The sequence below is a fragment of the Mustelus asterias genome, chromosome 2 (genome assembly GCF_964213995.1).
Source record: "Mustelus asterias chromosome 2, sMusAst1.hap1.1, whole genome shotgun sequence".
Classification (NCBI taxonomy): domain Eukaryota; kingdom Metazoa; phylum Chordata; class Chondrichthyes; order Carcharhiniformes; family Triakidae; genus Mustelus; species Mustelus asterias.
The window spans coordinates 137,882,288-137,903,074 of NC_135802.1; the positions used below are offsets into that span (position 1 = coordinate 137,882,288).

Consider the following 20,787-nt stretch of genomic DNA (forward strand, 5'->3'; position numbering starts at 1 on the left):
ACAGCTCCCCATGAACGGAGGAACTGGCGGACGATCCCGCTGGAGTGGGGAGAGGCCATGGAAGCCCCCCCCCCCCCCCCGCCCCCCGCCAGGAGGTCCACCGGGCCCCCTGGCACTGCTCAAGGGGCAAAGCGCCAATGCCCAAGGGGCACCTTGGCACTGACCACTGGGCATCGGGAAGTGCCAAGGTGAGGCCAGAGGGGACTGGATCTTTTTGGGGGCAGGGCCTCTGGGGGGGAGGGGGGGGGTGATTGTGGGGGTAGTGGGGTCCCGTTGCTACTCTGTATAGGGATCAGTGGCAGAGGGAGGAAAGGGGGTGACCGGGGCTGTCCATCTGGGTTGGGAAGGGGGGTGGGGCGGGGGGGGGGGGGGGGGGGGTGGTTAGGGGTGCCGGGGGGTGGGGTGGTGGAATTTCAGATCAGGCCCAGAGAGGCAGAGAGGTCCAGGAGGCCAAGGATCGGGGAGTTGGAGGGTATTGGTAGATCAGCAGTGAGGGTGCTGCAGGGCTGGCCAGCGATCAGGAGGCCGGCAGTACAGGGCTACTGCACATGCGCTGATCTCGGTGCTGACAGATCGGCACATGTTCAGTGGCCCGCTCAGCACTATGTTGCCGGCCTCTCTAGCGGGAATAAGCCCTGCCCCCTGATTTTCAGCGTGAATTTCTCTGAAGCACTCTGCAGTGCAGCGTGTGGGAGATTCATTTTGAAAATCTATTAAAAAAAACAGCAGGAGTTACTCCAGTTTTTACGCAAATGTGACACTTAGAATCTTTTTGGGAGAATCGCCCCCATTGCAACATTTCAAAACGTAATTACCAATATTCAACTAGATACACAAAATGGCCTGGATTTTCACTCCTGGGCTGGGAGCGCAGAATGGCACATTTCCCGGCCCCACAAACCTAACCCCAGAGAAAGTCGCCTGGCCAATCAGATTTTCATTCTGAGTTGGCAGGGTTCCTTGGGATGAAGGTCAGCGACCCTGAGATGATTGAGGAGGATGTCAGGTGCAGAGGTGGACTAGATGTAAGACCTGCCTTGGTGCACCAATAATGTACCAAAGTTAAAAAAACACAGAAATCATGAAACAGTCCTTCAGTCCTCACCTATCACACACCCTCAACCTAACCCCCCAGAAGCCCCATCCATGCCAAATTGTGCTACCTCATATTCCCATGGCCCATAATATCTTTCATGCCAACCTATACCCCTTTGCCCAATTCCATGGCCCCTCATATACTCCATGCCAACACATGCCCCCTGCTCACCCCATGGACATTTACAGCCCATATGCCAACTTAGTGCCAGCTCATGGCAGCCCATGCCTGCCACCAGCACCCTTTGCTCTTACGCCTACCTTGCAAACACAACCAGTATCCAGCATGGGCAAACCTCAGGACTCATGCTGAGATTAAATAAAGTTCCAAATGTCCATTGCTGAACAACATTCATTAAAATCCCATTTACTACATTTACATTTCTTTAACCACAGTATCCCTTTTAACAATAAACATTTCACAATTGCATAATCCCTTATAAAATCAAGCATTGGAATTCATAGTCCCATTTCAAACAGTTCATAACCACTTGGAGTTGTCAAACCATGAAATGGCAGGCATCGTGCTATGATAATGGATAGTTGTGAAATCAATCATGCAGCAACAATCCAGTAATGGTTAAGGTTATGTCAACAGACAGAGTGAGACAGTATGCAATTATTTTCTTTAAACACTCCAGACAGTTTTCTTTTCAAAGAGTTAAATGGCAGGAGTTTCAGATACCTTAACAGCTTGACATCTCCTTTGATAGTTCATTTTGACACTTTTGACAGTTGGTTTTTGACAATTCCAGTGGGTTTATGTATTTTTTATGCAAATTCAAGTCTTGAGAAATCCCAAAGGATACCGTACTTCTCCCAAACAGCACCTGACCTCCCCCAAAGGTGTCCGGGACCATGTCCAAAGGGGTACTTTAGCTTTCCAAATGGGTACCCTGGCTATCCTAACAAATCCACAAACTTTTCTGTTGGGTTTCAGGGGTGGCACGCCATGGACCTGGGTTCAGTTTCCGGCTTGGGTCACTTTCTGTGCGGAGTCTGCACGTTCTCCCCATGTCTGCGTGGGTTTCCTCCAGGTGCTCCAGTTTCCCCCCACAGTCCATGCTGAGTTGGCAGGGTTCCTTGGGATTCAGGTCAGCGACCCTGAGATGATTGAGGGCATTGGCCATGCTAAATTCTCCCTCAGTGTACCCAACCAGGTGCCGGAGTGTGGCGACTAGGGGATTTTCACAGTAACTTCATTGTAATGTTAATGTAAGCCTACTTATGACTAATAAATAAAATAAACCTCTCATACCACAATCACATTGTTGATTTCTATGGGAAGGTACCTCTGCGAAGTGCATACGCACAAATCCTGACCCAGGCCCATTCCTACGACTGTGAAAATGGTAGGTGTAGTGTCCAAGGGTGGGAATTCTGGATTTGGGCCTAATCCACCATTTTTGCGGCAATGGAAAGGCTCTCCATTGTGGCAAAAATCCAGGCCCAAGTGTCAAAAACATCCAAGTAAACCAGATATCATTTATTACATTGCTGCCCATCCCAATCCTCAAGCCAGAAATGAAAGATGTCTAATTCAGATATAAATTAACCAAACATATCAATATGGGTTAATGCGAGTTAACTGGTTAAAAATGAACAAATCTATTTTTTTTTAAATCACAAGATTGCAGAAGTGTTTGAGTTCTTTCATTAAAAAAGTTACAGATAATCACTGAGGTAGTGATGAGCAAAGAAGATGGTTTAGGTCAGGTTGTGTTTAGCTCCAACCATTTACCGAGGAATTCAGTGAGATTTGGCACATTTATATAAGATGATTAAAAACTTGTCGCCACTTTAAGCAACTTTCCACGAGATTAAGCTGGCAAGACTGTCAAATAGAAATTCTATCAAAAAGGTACCCTGTCAGCAGAGCTAAGACTAGGAAATAAGCACATACATCTGCTGTTGAAAGATAAGCAGAGTCACAAAATACAAGGTTGGTTGGGGGATCAACCAGAACTGCAGATGGCAGTATGTTCAGAAAGACCGCCCATTCGATTGTGGAGTTAACAGGTCGAGCTGGAATCTCAACGCCTAAACATTATGCTTGTGACAACTGCACGGTTCATTGTTCAGTTTTTAATAAAGGTTTTTTTTCCCTTCTGCCAGTTACTTCCAGTTTCCTTCCCTGTAGCGCCAGCAGTCAATATTTCAGGGAGATCTCACTTTTTGTGACAACAAGAAGGAATGGAGCTTACAAGTGTGGCTACATCCTCTTAAAACGGTCAAGTATCAATCTCTCCCTGTCATTTGTCAAGGGATTGAAATGTAAAAAGGAATTCGAAGGACGCAGAAAGTAGACCCAATGCCTCAAACTTTTATCAGCAGTGACACACAATGACTTATTACCATCAAAGTCCAACAGCACACTTCCATTCTGGTGGAAGCAGTCCGTTGGTACATTTTTAAATCAAAGTATTTTAGACTAGATCTACTTTTTCACGACAATTAGCAAACACGGCCGCTTTAGTCTTGAAATCCTTGAACAATATCCAGCTTGGAATATTAAACAAAACAAAAAATGCTGGAAAAAAATTCAGCAAGTCTGGCAGCATCGGTGGAGAGAAAAGATAAGAGTTAACGTTTCAAGCCCGTATTACTCTTCTTCTATTAACAGCCTTGGTTACAGAATACTGTCAGGCTACTCTGTATGTTGGAAGCATCTCCAGCCCACTCAGAAATTTGAAGCCAGAAATAACACAAGCATCATTACTTAGGCCAACGAACATAGCTTTTTGATGTCAGTTGGTTGATAAAAAAGCCTCAAGATTGGATAAGAGGCATGCAGGGATTAAGAACAAAGTACTGCTTGTAGCTGAAATCACAGCTCAGTCATTTTCAGAATCAATCAAATCAAACTGCTCCGGTACAGCTACAAACACTGGCTGCTACCTGACAATGTGGAAAATTGCCCATGTACGACCTGTATACAAAGGGCCGGACAAATCCAACCTGGCCAATTACTGCCCCATTGGTCGACTCTCAATCATCAGCAAAGTGAAGGAAGGGGTCATCAACAGTGCTATCAATCAGCGCTTACCCAAAAATAACCTGCTCACTGACATTCTGTCAGTGCTGCCTGACCAACTCAGCTCCTGACATTACAGCCTTGGCCCAAACATGGACAAAAGAGCTAAACTCCAGAAGTGAGGTGAGAGTGGCTGCCCTTGACATCAAGACAGCATTTGACCAAGCATGGCATCAGGGAGCCTTAGCAAAACTGAAATCAATGGGAAGCGGGAGGGAAACTCTCCACTGGTTTGAGTTAACCTGGCACAAATGAAGATGGCTGTGGTTGTTGGAAGTCAATTCCAGGATCTCCATTCCAGGACATCTCTGGAGAGGTTCTTCAGGATATAGTGTCTGAGGCCCAGCCAGCTGCTTCATCAATGATCTTTCCTCTATCATAAGGTCAAAAGTGGGGATGTTCGCTGATAATTGCACAATGTTCAGCACCATTCATGACTCCTGAGATACTGAGACTATCCATGTCCATACGCAACTTAGCCTTGGGTTGGTAGTTGGCAAATTACATTGGCCACCTGAGTGCCAGGTAATGGCCATCTGTAACAAGAGAGAATCCAACATCTCTCTTGACATTCAATGACATTAACCTCACTGTATCCCCCACTATCATTATCCTGGTGATTACCGTGAACCAGAAACTGAACTGGACTAGCCATGTAAATACTGTGGCTTTAAGAACAGTCAGAAGCAGGGAATTCTGCAGAAACTAACACTCCTCCTGACTCCCCAAAGCCTGTCCACCATCAACAAAGCACAAGTCAGGAATCTGATGGAAAACTCTCCATGTCCCTAGATGAGTGCAGCTCCAACAACACTCAAGAAGCTCAACACTATCCAGCACAAAGCAACCCACCTGATTTGCACCCTATCCATCACCTTCAACATTCACTCCCTCAACCACTGATGCACAATGGCACCAGTGTATACAATCTACAAGACACACTGCAACAACTCATCAAGGTTCCTTCAACAGCACCTTCCAAACCCACAACCTCTACCACCAAGAAGGACAAGGGCAGCAGATACATGGAAACACTACTCCCTGAAGTTCCCCTCCAAGACACACACTATCGAGGCTTGGAAATATATTGCCGTTCTTTCACTGTTGCTGAGTCAAAGTCAAACCTACACCACATGGATTACAGCGGTTCAAGTTGGCTCCTCCCCACCACCTTCTCAAGAGCAATTAGGGATGGGCAATAAATGCTGGCCTAGCCAGAGATGCCCAGGTACAGCGAAGGAATCAAACAAGTTAATATCGTGAGCCTAACAGCAGTAATTACAAGATAAAAGCAGTCCATGATTGGAGGAGTAGCAAATAATGTGAAAAGAGTGACCATGGTGCATTTTCTCTCTCTGCCTTTGACCATGCTTTCTGTCTCTCACCCTTTCATGTAACCGCCAACCCCCTAAAGTAGCACAAGGGACAAGATAGTGAAGTGGGCCAGGGAAGCCACAAGGATCAGCAGTTGCAGCAACAGCGCCTATCAGGCCCACCACCCAACACAGCTGGAGTGTCCTGGGGATAAAGCAGGAGTGCACATGAGTGCAAATCCTTGAGACTGGGAGTGGACCAGAAACGTTAACCTTTCCCCTTCTCCTCCCTCCCCAGAAAACAATCACAAAGCAGGTTGAGAGGGGAGCAGAACCCAAACCTCAAAGGCAAGCCACTGCCAACCCCCACTTTCCTTTGAATTGCACCGAGGTCAGCTGGGAATATGCGCCACCAGTGGCAAACACAAAGGGGGGGGGGCAAACTTCCCAAAAACATTTTAAGTGTCAGGAAAGTCTGAAAACCGGAACCTAAGCTTGCCGGGGAAGCCGGCTGCAGACTGCTCAGGGCGCCATTGCACAGGCACTCCAATCTCCGGGTGTATTGAGAGATCTCCTGCCTCCAACCCCAATCACCCCCTTTCCCACACCCTCCAGACATCGTCCCACCCCCATCATTGGCAGCAGTGTAACCCGCCCCCATGGCAACACAGATCGCCAGAATCAGGACCTTCCCAATGAGTCTTCCATCACAACCTCCTCTGCAGCCCCTTCTTTACGATCCCCCCCTTGCATACACCTCCCGTTGCTGTTCACACCCTTGCTTCCCTCCTGCAGAGCCTCCACTTGCCTCTCCCCCTGCAGAGCTCTGTCCCGCCTCCCTCACTGCAGAGCTCCCTCCTTGACTTTCCCCCTTGCAGGTCTTCCCCCACAGAGCTCTCACCTGCCTCCCCCACCAACTCACAATACCAATGTCACCCAAAGAGCACCAGAGAGTTCACATAAAACCCACAAAAAAAACCTTGGCAGCCTTCCTTGCAAGCAGTTTAGTAGGACATGTCTACTTGATGTAAATGTGAATATTGTACAATATTAAGTGTGAACTTTATAAATTAATTCTAAATTCTCCAATTATGTGGATAGGCGTCAACTTTCTTGACCTGAATGGCTGCTTCACATTTACACAGCTATTTCCATGCATTACTATGCCACACAACTTGGTCATTCAGCAGCAATGTCCCTGCACATTTTTGGATACAGTTTAAGGCTACCTCTGTAATTCTTGTCATGTCCACAGAGTGTATGTATGTCTGATCCATTGTGCCGCTCTGTGGGACTGCCATTGGCCTGATTCCACTTTTAACTACCCGCTTGCATCTCTAACAATGGCTTCTCCTCACACCCACACACCACTGCCCAAGGAGTCTCCCAAGGATCAATTCTTGCCCCACACTTCCTCATTACTGCTACGTCCACAGACCATCGAGTCAGTTCCAATTGCACATCAATGACATCCAGCTCTCCACCACTTCTCAACCGCACCATTGCCATTCAGGCTGCTAGTCAGATGTCCAACCAAGTTTAGTTGGCTGATGTCAATATTAACAGCTGGTGGGGAGTAGTTTATGTTGTACATTTCTATTTCTTTAGACCAAGATTGGCCTCTTGCACATCCCAATTTTTATCACTCCAATATAGGTCTGCACATAGGCACAGTAATTAGCACTGCCGCTTCACAGCGCCAGGGACCCAGATTCAATTCTGGTTTTAGGTGACTGTCTATGTGGAGTTTGCATGTTCTCCCCGTGTCTGCGCAGGTTTCCTCCGGGTGCTCCAATTTCCTCCCACAGATGTGCGGGTTAGGTTGATTGGCCAAGCTAAATTGCCCCTTAGTGTCAGGGGGATTAGCAGGGTAAATACGTAAATAAATGGTTATAGGGATAGGGCATGGATGGGATTGTTGTTGGTGCAGGCTCGATAGGCCGAATGGCCTCCTTCTGCAGTGTAGGGATTATTCTATGAATTCAGCAGTTTCTAGGCTCTAAAAACTGGAATTCCTTCCTTAAACCTCTTCACTTCTCTACCTCTCTCTTCTCCTATAATTTCCCTAATATCGCCATAAGTGGCTTGGTGTCAAAGTTGTTGGTTAACACTCCTACAATCTGGCTTGAGACACGTCACATGTTAAAGGTGCTGTTTAAATGACATTTGCTGTTCGTAATAATGCTGCTACAAGATTCATTCAATTGTACGACCTTGTGCTGTGGGCAGCAACAAATCATTCTATCATTGAGAAACAGGTTAGGAATGATCTCTTAATGCACTTTGTTGCGACAGAGTGAAAGTCCTTCATATTTTTGATTCCCATTATGTAGTACAGAATACAGTGGGAATTTCTAAGGAAACAACCAAAAGGTTTAAGGTAAGCCAGTAAAGGAATTAATTTTTAACCACTGTCTTTACTTTTCTCCTCTGTAGTGTAGCGGATGTTGCACCTTCAATTAGGAAAAGTGCAAGCCTTCCTTCCAAACTTCCACCAGAAACTAACTCGCATTGTGGTGACAAGCTCTTAATCCATGGTTGCATTAGTATCGGTGCACTCCAGGTTTATGCTAATTGGTGTGGACACAAAAGAAGTGCTTCATTTGTGGAGCTGTGACAAGTAAGTACAGCTGTGCTCACAAAACTATCATCGTGGCATAAGGACAAATTATATACTAGGGTGCATAATTATGACACATTCAAGCAGCAGTTGTGAAGGCATCAGGCAGTGTGAAAAGTATAATTTATTGCCTCTGACAGATATTAATTGCACTGCATTGAGTTTTTCTTTGGGGGGGGGAGGGATGTCACTGATAAGAAAACAGAATGGTGATGCCTTAACACTTTCACATGAAGGATACACTTCAGACAATAAGACCGTCCGACAGAAAGCAGTTTCTCAAGGCAAGCATTAATCATTAGGTTGCTACCATGACACGGTCGGAAAGCAAATCAGAACCTGCAGCCCCAGATCTAAAGTGTGACTGGACTCTGCAGTCACTGGCTAATTTGGAGCACTACATTCTTGTTCCCGAGGGGCCTAATTCAGGGTTAAACCTGCGCTGGGCTGCTACTGTGCAATCCTCTGGGATTTGGCTTATGTGCTGAATAGGGCAGTCTCTATCTCTCGCCAACACCAAGCTGTGACAAATGGGTTCTGTCACTGCTCTGGCATGGGCTGTGCTTCACGAGCACCTTCAAGGGAAAGGACAGCCACCAGTTTATTTTGCTGACAGGTGAAGCTTCCTGACCCCTCCCCGCCTACTTTTAGTGAGTTCGCCATTTTGCAAGCCCACTGGAGTCATTTCGCTTCGCTTTTTCTGGCTGAAACCCAGGAGACTGAAATTGACAAAGTGAATTTTCCCAGTTAAATACCAGATAAAATACAACTGAAAACCCTATTAAAAGCTGTGTGCCTTTTCAAAAGCGAGCTATTTCAATATTATTATAGCATTACATAAACATAGCCAGTAGGAATAATTACACATAAAGCACTGTGAAAAATTCATCAACGCCAATTTCTACGCTGTGTATCTGCAATACAGTTTAAATCTCTTAAGGCCATTATCTCAACAAGACAGAGCAGCAACTCGGCAGTGGGTTTTATTGAGTTGTCTTTTAAAGCACACACGAGATTAGGTTTCCTATCTAACCATACGGAACATGTGCAGTGCCCCAATTCTTTTCTCGCCGAAAGAGCTGACACACTTGGTTAAAACTTTACAACTGAAATCCCCACGTGAATGATAACAAATGCATATCAAGATTGCAGATGTTCAACCCAAACTTGAGAAAAAAAAACCTTCTGCCTTATTTCTCTTGGGGGCCAATGAGATGTCTTCTTGGTTCAAAATTGACATGCAGACGTTCCCCCCCACCCCCTTGGTCGTCTTGCTGTTTCCTCTGCACCCCACCTCCCCCCCGCCGCCCCCACCCCACAACCGTACAGAGGTCTGATAAACAGACATGTAGTTAATAACGCTTGCTGCATTCATAGAATCATAGAAATCATAGAATCATAGAAACCCTACAGTGCAGAAGGAGGCCATTCGGCCCATCGAGTCTGCACCGACCACAGTCCCACCCAGGCCCTACCCCCACATATTTACCCGCTAATCCCTCTAACCTATGCATCTCAGGACTCTAAGGGGCAATTTTTAACCTGGCCAATCAACCTAACCCGCACGTCTTTGGGCTGTGGGAGGAAACCGGAGCACCCGGAGGAAACCCACGCAGACACGAGGAGAACGTGCAAACTCCACACAGACAGTGACCCGAGCCGGGAATCGAACCCGGGACTCTGGAGCTGTGAAGCAGCAGTGCTAACCACTGTGCTACCGTGCCGCCCGAATTGGATTGGAGATGCCGTCATCTCCAATCCAAGTTAAATACATTTCCTTGGGTTCCTTAATGGGCATATAAGCCATTATCACTGGCCAGGTGATGCGCGATTAAATCACTCGGGAGGCTAGATTGTACCCGGGAAATAAAGGCTTTTATTACTGACAAGAATGGAGCACACTATATACAATACAATCCCAGACTAAAGGATCACCAGGCAGTGCAGTGACCTTTATACTTCCCCTGGTAGGCGGAGCCAACTGGAGTGTACCACAGAACAATATCAACAGGTAGAACAGCCCAACCCTAACACCAACAGTAACATATCTACAAACACCCATAGTGCTGACCATCCATGGCTCAGCACTCATAGTGGTAACCAACTATGGTTCACCACACCGTGCTTGGCAGATATAGCTTCACTTTGCTTGTGGGCTCACACACAGGCATTCAGACACAAGTGCAACCGTAATCAGTGCTGCCACAGCTGAGCCCCTGACAATACAAAGGGGTTCCAAAAAAAAGAGTAAAACATAAATCCTTTAAATTTCGCTCCATTTTATGGACACAGTAGACTGATTGTTACAAAGCCAGACAGCCTGCTGGTACCTGTTAATTTAGCTGGTGTTAACATGACCACAGAAGGACTGATTTCTCTATCGCTCCTACTTTTACCAACAATTCTTGGATCAACCTTCAGCAGATTCTTGTCCAGCTGCTCTTGAGCTAATACTCATTATATCTTGATGGCATATGAACGATTTGTTATTCAGGTGGCAGTCTAGTTGCTTGAAGGCAGATAAGGATGACTTGGTTGTTTACTCCCAAGTCCAAAACAACTGGCATTGAAACAAGTCCTGAGGCTTAAGTAGGAGACATAAGGGGTGAAACTGGGGTCAGTAGGATACATCTTTTGGGAAGGTGATGGCCTCGTGGTGTTATCGCTAGGCTATTAATCCAGAAACTCAGCTAATGTCCTGGGGACCCAGATTGGAATCCTGCCACAGCAGATGGTGGAATTTGAATTCAATAAAAAAAATTATTGGAATTAAGAATCCACTGATGACCATGAAACCATTGTTGATTGTCACAAAAAAACATCTGATTCACTAATGTCCCTTAGGGAAGGAAATCTGGCATCCTTACCTGGTCTGGCCTATGTGTGTCTCCAGAGCCGCAGCAATGTGGTTGACTCTTAACTGCCATCCAAGGGCAACTAGGGATGGGCAATAAATGCTGGGCAGCCAGTGACACCCATGTCCCATGAATGAATTTTTAAAAATTGCAAGGACTCTATGGGTTCCAAAATGGCGTCCATGTCATGCACACACATTCCGACATGAAGTGTGCAGGATGTTACATTGGTAAAGGGGCTTTGTTGTGTATTTAAATATCTGCTAGGAAGTATGCAGCGCTGGCAGATTATGTCATGATGTGCAAAGCCGATTTAATACTGGCACTGCCATTTTGAAGCTCTATTGCTCCAGTCTATTCCCTCTCCTAACTTTAACACAACATTAAGTAGCATACACTCTGTGGCAGTCCTCTGTGCCAGCTGTACATTAGACACCCTGGTATATCAGTGGGTGACTACTGGGCACTAAGGGCTATCCACTGACCACAGGGCTTATGATACTGATTCACAACCCATGCACATATGAGCAGCATGCACCCAATGAAAGACATGATGTCACAAGAAATCTGGAAGAGCAGACCACCATTTTGATGCAATGAAGCAACGAGTTTGCTACCTGGACCATTCTGGAAGAGCCTGCAATACTTTGCTGAGCATGTCTCAAGATTTGTGGTGGTACATTACAAGCTACACAACCTTTGTTATCATGAGGCAAGTGCTCTAGCCACAAGAAGAGAAACTGAAGGGCAGGAGGAAGAGGAGGTAGAAGAGGAGAAGGTGAAACAGGAAGTGAAGGAACAGGAAGAAGAAAATTATTAGAGTCATAGAGGTTTACAGCATGGAAACAGACTCTTTGGCCCAACTTGTCCATGCCGCCCTTTTTTTTGAAACCCCGAAGCTAGTCCCAATTGCCCACATTTGGCCCATATCCCTCTATACCCATCTTACCCATGTAACTGTCTAAATGCTATTTAAAAGACAAACTTGTACCTGCCTCTACTACTACCTCTGGCAGCTTGTTCCAGACACTCACCATCCTCTGTGTGAAAAAATTGCCCCTCTGGACACTTTCGTATCTCTCCCCTCTCACCTTAAACCTATGCCCTCTCGTTTTAGACTCCCCTACCTTTGGGAAAAGATATTGAATATCTAGCTGATCTATGCCTCTCATTATTTTATAGACCTCTATAAGATCACCCCTCAGCCTTCTACGCTCCAAAGAAAAAAGTCCCAGTCTATCCAGCCTCTCCTTATAACTCAAACCATCAAGTCCCGCTAGCATCCTAGTAAATTGTTTCTGCACTCTTTCTAGTTTAATAATATCCTTTCTATAATAGGGTGACCAGAACTGTACACAGTATTCCAAGTGTGGCCTTACCAATGTCTTGTACAACTTCAACAAGATGTCCCTACTGCTGTATTCAACGTTCTGACCAATGAAACCAAGTATGCTGAATGCCTTCTTCGCCACTCTGTCCACCTGTGACTCCACTTTCAAGGAGCTATGAACATGTACCCCTAGATCTCTTTGTTCTGTAACCCTCCCCAACGCCCGACCATTAACTGAGTAAGTCCTGCCCTGGTTCAATCTACCAAAATGCATCACCTTGCATTTATCTAAATTAAACTCCATCTACCATTCGTCAGCCCACTGGCCCAATTGATCAAGATCCCGTTGCAATCCGAGATAACCTTCTTCGCTGTCCACTATGCCACCAATCTTGGTGTCATCTGCAAACTTACTAACCATGCCTCCTAGATTCTCATCCAAATCATTAATATAAATGACAAATAACAGTGGACCCAGAGCTGATCCCTGAGGCACACCGCTGATCACAGACCTCCAGTTTGAAAAACAACCCTCTACAACCATCCTCTGGCTTCTGTCATCAAGCAAATTTTGTATCCATTTAGCTATCTCACCCTGGGTCCCGTGAGATTTAACCTTATGCAACAACCTACCATGCAGTACCTTGTCAAAGGCCTTGCTAAAGTCCATGTAGACAACATCAACTGCACTTCCCTTATCTACCTTCTTGGTTACCCCTTCAAAAAACTCAATCAAATTTGTGAGACATGATTTTCCACTCACAAAGCCATGCTGACTGTCCCTAATCAGTCCTTGCGTCTCTGATGGAGTGTGGTGAATTAAGCAGTGACTGAGGCTAGTGATACATTTGGTAGGCTAAGGCATGTGAGATTATTACTGAGAGACTTTTGCACCCTTGGGGCCAAACTCCTGTCACTAATCTCTGTGGTTAACTGTTCACAATACCTCCTCATTGCATGTCCAGAAATGCCAAGAAATCCAGTGTGTAGTCCAAAAACACAGATGACCACTCCCTCCCTCAGCTTTTCTTCACTCTTTCTCCAGGTCAGATTCAGTGGCAGAATAACTCCCAGCACCAGCCACAATGCATCCCAGTTCAAGAAGTGTAAGCCAACTTTAAGTACTGTAGGCTAATTTTAAGTAGTGTAAGTTATTAATAATTTCAAGGTCCCTCCTGACACGTGCAACACAGTTAACACCGGCTGGGTACAGAAACCATTATGATTATGAGGCAGCATCAAGTTAGCATACTGCCTGCATTACATTGAAATGGGACGGCGATCCAATTGCGGGGGCTATCCAACATAATCCCCGTGTGGCAGCACCAATCTGCAAAGTAACGATGGCCGTTCCACGTGATTTGCTCAACATGCAGAAGCTGCTGGGCTAGGCTCTATTCCTCTGATATTTGGAAGTTTCAGACTGAAAGAAAACCTTAACATTTTATTTTCCACTCTTGTTTCTATATCCTTTTTTTCGGGATAGGAGCAATGATGGCAAGGAGGTGGTTGGCCCTCTCCTTGAACCCTTGCAAGTCCTCGAGGTAATGTTGTTCCTGAAATTGAGTTCGGTGGGGAATTCCATTGATGAAGGAATGTTGGTTTATGTCTACGTCAGGGTGATCTGTCATTGTGGGCATTTGGACACACTAGATTTCCCACATTTCTGGCCATTCTTCCCCGTGGCAGAGGTCAAAGAAAAGGGATGCGCTACCAAAATAATTTTGGTCAGCTGTCATAGGGCAATCTATAGATCATACATACTGTGCCAGTTGCGAAGGCGGTGGAGATAGAGCCCTGTGGCAAGGACACTGAGCAAACAACCCCTTGTGCTCTTAATGATATTGAGTTACTGAGTGTTATTATGGCTGCACTTACCCAGGTAAGTGCTGAGTATTCCATCAGCCCTGACTTAAGCTCTGCAAATGATGGAGAGGTTACAAGGGGTCAGGGGGTGTTGCAGAGAACCATGTCTCTGTCTCTTGTAGCCATAGTATTTATATGGTTGAGCCAGTTCAGATTCTGGTCAATGATGATTCCTAAGGTACCGTATTGCCATTGTGGAACCCAGTAATGGTTGAGTCACTGAAGATCAAGAGGGAATGGATGGGAATTATCTTGCTTTAGATGGTCATTACCTGATGCTTGCCTGGCATGAGCATTATCTACCACTCACTTTGATGTTAATCCAGATTCTTCTGTGGGCTGCCACGAATAGCATTATTACTGGAGGTGTTATAAATGAAGCTAAACACAGTGCAATGATCACCACACAGGACATCACTTTGCCTTATGACAGAAGGAAGATCATTAATAAAGCAGGTGAAGATGGTTAGGCCTAGGATCTGTTTTTTACCGACGGTGGTTTCCTCAACACCCCTTGTATTAGCTCAGTCATTACCTTTATGCTTAATTTCTCTGGGGTTTTTTCTCTTTCTTGTTGGTTCCCTTTGATTTCAAATCCCCTTCCAAATCCTTCTCCCACATACGCTCCCAATCTCATATTCTTTCCCCACTCCTCTTCCCTCCTCAAAGGCTTATTACCACACATAATGCTTCCAAGCTACATTAGTGAAACTGCTTTACGCAAATTGGAAACTTAATGCAGGGCAAAAGCACTCCACTTGCACCATTTAATCAGCTAACTCTTCCTTACAGAGGTCAGGAATCTCAGTGGAAGAGTTAAACAGCCAAGTAGTGAAAGAGTGGTTGGTAGGTAATCTTCCATCTGTGAGAAATGATGGTATGCAGCTTCAGAACCTTGGTGAGGTCAGATGAGATCATTCATTGCATCCTTTTGCTGGCTGAAGCGTACAGGTTATTAAGGTGAAGTGCTCTTTCCATTTTTTGGTCCACTTCTTTCCACTGGTTTTTGATTGCACATAGCCTGGACAGGATTTGAAGACAGAGACCCTTCTCCAACATCCGCATCTCTATCTCTTGGCCTGAAAGGCTGAATTCAGAGGAAGGACAGGAGCTTCTACGTCTGAAGCCCATTTGGTTGCAGGAGTTACTGGAAGGTGCTTGCGCAAAGAGATTTCCAGCTGCTGAGAGGACTCCACTTCAAAGTCTCCTGAACCAGACCCACAGAACCACAGGGAATGGCATTTTCAGGATGTTCTTTTGCCACTTTGCTTCTCATTATGTGCAAATTGCCAAAGGGACAGGTCAAAATCCCATCGCTATTCAAATGTTATTACTCTATCTCCTAACAATTACACAACTGAGAACAGGAAGGCATGAGTATTTCCACTCAACATACCTTACCAACAGCTGTGGCCATTCAATATGTCAACAAAGTTCGCAGCAGAATGACTCACCAAATTTTAGTAACATGGTCTAAAACTAGAGATGGCTCAAATTGAAATGAAATAATGAACTTCGTCTGTGAGATTTATGGGAAACAGGGTGATTGAAGCAACGTGCATTAGATCTCATGAGAGATCATTACCAAGATCAATCAGTCCATCTTCAATTCCCCAGTACAGCACATCCAGACATCAATAGAGTTGTAGAATTAATACTTAAATGGATTGAACCAAGAATAATTCAAACTTGTCAATATAGAGGCAAGCACTAACCTTCACACTATTAGTATGCACACATGAGGTTGAAACATTTTTTTGATCGTGTTAAAAAAATCAAAGCATCAAAGTTATGGTTTAAAAAAAAAGATTCAGAAAAACGACATCCAGCATCAGAAATATTGGAGGCTTTAAGTTCTTTTCCTTCCCTGTGGAGAAAGTTTACCACACAGCTGACATCAGTTCCAAAGGAAGCAATGAATATCAGTGTAATTTCTGGTCTTGGATGCTGATCAGCCAGTATCCAGGATAGGGAAGTACAGCAGCAGTTGGGTACACAGCATGGAAGCAGCACGTAATGATTTATTGGCTCACACACCTCCTGATCAGCATGTAGGATCAGAAAGGCTTCAGTCCTACATTTTTCCCTATGGAGTCACTCACATATGGTCCTTACATGGGTCTATCGCAAGCATTCCCACCATATCAGGGCACAGCAATCCCAAATCCAAGTGCTATGTTCACAACCTCGGAATACATAACAAGCTTTTATAACAGCACCTTTCACAGCTACTATAATACTAGCTATAGTTTGCAATATGGGTAGTATGGTGCCACAGTGGTGAGCACTGCTGTCTCACAGCATCAGGGACCCGGGTTCAACTCCCAGCTTGGGTCACTATCTGTGCGGAGTCTGAACATTCACCCCGTATATCTGCATGGGTTTCCTCCGGGTGCTCTGGTTTCCTCCCACAGTCCAAAAGATGTGCTGGTTAGGTACATTGGCCACGCTAAATTCTCCCTCAGTGTACCCGCACAGGCGCTGGAGTGTGGCCACTAGGGGGTTTTCACAGCAACTTCATTGCAGTGTTAATGTAAGCTTACTTGTGACACTAATGAATAAACAATATAGATTACATTGTATGCTTAAGTTTTCTAATTGAGGAGCAATTGACTGAATGTTGCCCTTGCTACTCTGCCCCGAGCTTAAGTGATCTTCACTATAATTGCATACAATCTACACTTCTTCCCTCCCCCAAAGAACAAATAAAATTACAGAACAGGAACAGGCCCTTCGGACCTCCAAGCCTGCACCGACCATGCTTCCTGACTGAACTAAAATCCCCTACCCTTCTGGGGACCATATCCCTCTATTCCCATCCTATTCATGTATTTGTCCAGACACCCCTTGAAAGTCACCATCGCATCTGCTTCCACTACTTCCCCCGGCAGCGAGTTCCAGGCACCCACCACCCTCTGTGTAAAAAAATTGCCTCGTACATCTCCTTTAAACCTTGCTCCTCGCACCTTAAACCTATGCCCCTTCATAATTGACCCTTACACCCTGGGAAAAAGCTTCTGACTATCCACTCTGTCTATGCCCCTCATAATCTTGTGACTTCTATCAGGATCCACCCCCCACCCACTTCGCCTACCTCTAAATTTGGCCTTTCTTTTGCATTAATGGCTCTCAAAAGAATGAATATTTTTGGGAGTTTGGGAAACCAAAATATGTGACCTTATACCTTCCTGTAGAATCCAGAAGAAATGCTTGTATACGTCAGCAGCCAACAACTCCGTTCCCCATTAATCATTCAGGTAAATTGCTTTTGACAGCTTCAAGCGCACTTGCACTTGCCTTGGGTGCTTCAGTTTGCCCATTTTGTATCATTTACTTCACCTAAATTTGTAACAGCATCGTGCAAATCTAGGCATTACAAATCCCCAGCCATCCACAGGAGTTATGTTCCCAATCCATAATGAATTGCATCGGTGAAATCGCCTGGTGCCAAATTTTATGGAACCCATTAAAATTCTCTCAGCACTGGCCTTTGGTACTGCAGTTGGAAAACATTGCTGCTGTATGCAATAGGCTACATAGTGGCTGCAAACAGTTTTATTTTTCTCAATAACTTAAATGGAATAAATTAAAGCAACTACACCAGCCAATTGATCCACACCTTTGAAAAAAAATACATGAAAAAAATCACATCATGAGGGCTTGAGATCTCCAAACCAAATCATTTATTATTTTAAAAGCAAGTTAGGTAATCATAATGGCACCTTAATTTACCCAGCTACCTGGCCTTTCATTGTGTGTCTTTGTCCTATCATAATTGGCTAAGATGTACCAATGTACAGATTAACCACCTCTGATCCACTCAGCATCATAAAGCTCTCCCTCAATCACCTCCTTGCAAGGCTGAAGAAAGTTAATTCTACTAGCCTTTCCTCTTAGTTATCTTAACACAAGGAGTCAGCATTTAGGCTCTTTGCTACACTGCTTCCAGGTCCTGAATGTTTTCCCCTGTGACCTGAACTGAACACTAAAGTTAAGGTGCAACCTGACCAGGGGCTCAGTCGCGTCCCTAGTTAGATCAATACCATTCATTACATAAATGCATTCCCCCTCTCATTTCTTCCCCAATCTGAAAAAGCTTTCCACTTACAACTATATTAAATTTCATCTGTCGTGGCTCTACCGAGATGTAAATGTGGTTTCAATTCTTCTTCCTCAGCTGCCTTATCAAGCTCCACGGTCCTCCGCGGTCCAGTATCATTTGTAAACTTGAACGATTCATTAGCATTTCTGAATCCAACTGATTTACATAGATCACAAAGAATAGGGACAGCAGCACTATTCCCTGAGCACTCCAATCAGTCACTGTCAATTTTGTTTCTCCTGAACAATGATGCTATTTTGTCAGTTACGGATGAAAGGCCAGTAGGACTGTGGTTACTCCGTTTTTTTGTTTCGCTGCCATTCTTTAAAATGTGCGCCCTCATCAGTGGGATAGTGGGTTGCAAATCCAGGCAAGGGATACTTGGCTGATGAAAGGGGCCCAAGAGATTGGAAGAGACCCCTATTGCACATCATTATCCTTCTCATCCTGGGTAAGAATAGGAGGGCCAGCAGTCACTGGCTGATTAGCCCTGGCTGATTAGCAATGTGCATAACAAAGCACCAAGGAAATATTGCTTAATGTCGAGGTGAATGTAAAAAAAAAGACTAAGGGGCATTCTTGATTCCTTGGTGGCCAGTCGATGGGCACGGCGAGCCAATAAGATTGTGAGAGAGTCGAAAAATCGGGTTCACGCCCAATTTCCTTACCGGCAATCTTACCGGCACTGGGTACGCGGCGAGATCAGCCGCACACCCAAAAAGGGCGCGAGGCTGGTTATAATATTAAAATTCAATGGTAAGTAGAATTTTAAAATGATAAATGAGCCCAGGACGCAATCATCCAGGCTCATTTGTCTTAGCGTCCTCTTCAATGGTGGTCCTCAACAGCGAAGATCATTTATGGTCCCCAGCAATGGGCACCTGTCATGAACAAACAGCAAGGCTCTTGCTCCAGGGTCAGATTTCTTTAAACTCAGACCATTTACACATACTGAGATATCGATCAGCAGGAGATGGGATTTGGATGTCCGCTGAGATGTGAAATGTCTCTCTTTACACTACCTTTTGGGCAGCTCATTTGCCTTTCCCTCACCTTCACCTTGGAAGGTGGCCTTGTGTTTTAAAGCGGTTTGTTCCATCTCATTTCAAATTCCAGAATCTCAGGCCGCGATTCTCCCATTGCAACCTGAAACTTTTCTAGCAGGTCGTGGTGGGAGACACGTGTCTGCGGCCTTGAACAGGGATTTGTGCGTGCGCCGGAATCACCTGCGCATCTTCCAGAGCCGGCGAACAGTCGCTGGTCAGGCCACGCTGGAAACCGGCAGGAAGGCAAGTAAGTAATTTAAATCTTTTCTGCATGTATATGTGTTCATTATCAGGACCTTTCAGGTCCCGATTGAATCTCTCACCCCACCAGGAGTACTTCATTCCAGCGGGGTTCAGACTAGCTCCTCATGGTCGGGGAACTAGTGGGAGACCCCGCCGGAGTGAATGGGGGGGCAATTCAGGCCCCCCCACGGGGTCGGATGGCAGGGGGTGATGCCCCCTAGGCATGGGCAGCAGGGGGTGGGTGCCCCTTGGGCATGGGCACCCTGGCAGTGCCAGTCTATGCCCCCTGGCACTGCCCAAGGGGCAAAGTGCCCGTGCCCAGGGGGCACCTTGGCACTGTCCATCAGGCAGTGACAAGGGGGCGGGGCCTACTGTGGGCAGGGCCGAGGGGCGATCAGTAGGGGTGGGGGGTCCTGCTGCCACTCTGCATTGGGATCAGTCTGGGATGGAGGGAGGGCAGCGATTGGGGTGGGGGGGGCTGGTCTGGACATTGGGGTGCTCTGGGGTGGAGGGGTCGTGGCTGGAGGGGCAGCACTGCGGTTGTCCAGGGCTGGCCAGCAATCGACTGACAGATCGGGGCCACTGTGCATGCGCAGAGTTCCAGAACTGTCAGACTCCGGCGCGAATAGAGCCCCCCCCCTGGGTTTTTAATATTCAAACTGAGACCTTTGCAGTGCACAGAGTGCGGGGATTCAGGTGAGAAGCTGAACTGACAGAACAGTCGGGATTTAGGACAGTTTTCCCGCCAATTCAGCACTTTTGGGAGAATCATCCCCTCAGTTACAGATCTTGAAAATTTTGCTTAATAAATAAAGAGCCTGCAATTTCATGACAATATACTCGCAAATTGATGAGTGGCAGTTACCATGGGTGTTACCACATGCTAGTTGGAGACCAAGCAGCAAGTTCCCAAGGTGGAATTTCTCAGTCAAATGGTTCCCATGACCCAAACAGCTCACTCAAGAATATAAAAGTAAATTTTGAAGCAGATGAAAAGTAAAGGTATGCTGACAAGAAAAGAACAAGACCAAAACCACAGCAATTACACTAAGATATCAACAATCATTTTGAGACCCAAACTTTGGCTTTGCTAATTTTAGTTAAGAATTAAGTACCAATAAAAATGATCCAAGAGAGATTGAAATGACTAATAGGATATTGTCTTTGGTGTTCAACAATGGCACAAAAGAACCATTATAATTCTCATTAAGGTCACTCATGAGGATGCCACATGCTATTCAGTAACAACACAAGCAATGCACCAAGTACGTTGGGCTTTCCTT

General features: G+C 45.6%; 1 protein-coding gene across 1 annotated transcript in view; it reads right to left on the minus strand.

The window, feature by feature from the left end:
* Positions 1 to 15,180: 15,180 nt before the first annotated feature.
* Positions 15,181 to 20,787, minus strand: part of LOC144481052 (doublecortin domain-containing protein 2-like) — a 90,947-nt gene continuing 85,340 nt past the window's right edge. The window contains exons 9-10 of the mRNA XM_078200706.1: positions 18,255 to 18,371; positions 15,181 to 15,320 (exon numbers count right to left, since the gene is read on the minus strand). Coding sequence (XP_078056832.1) covers positions 15,181 to 15,320; positions 18,255 to 18,371 — 257 coding nt within the window. The remainder of the gene's footprint in view (positions 15,321 to 18,254; positions 18,372 to 20,787) is intronic.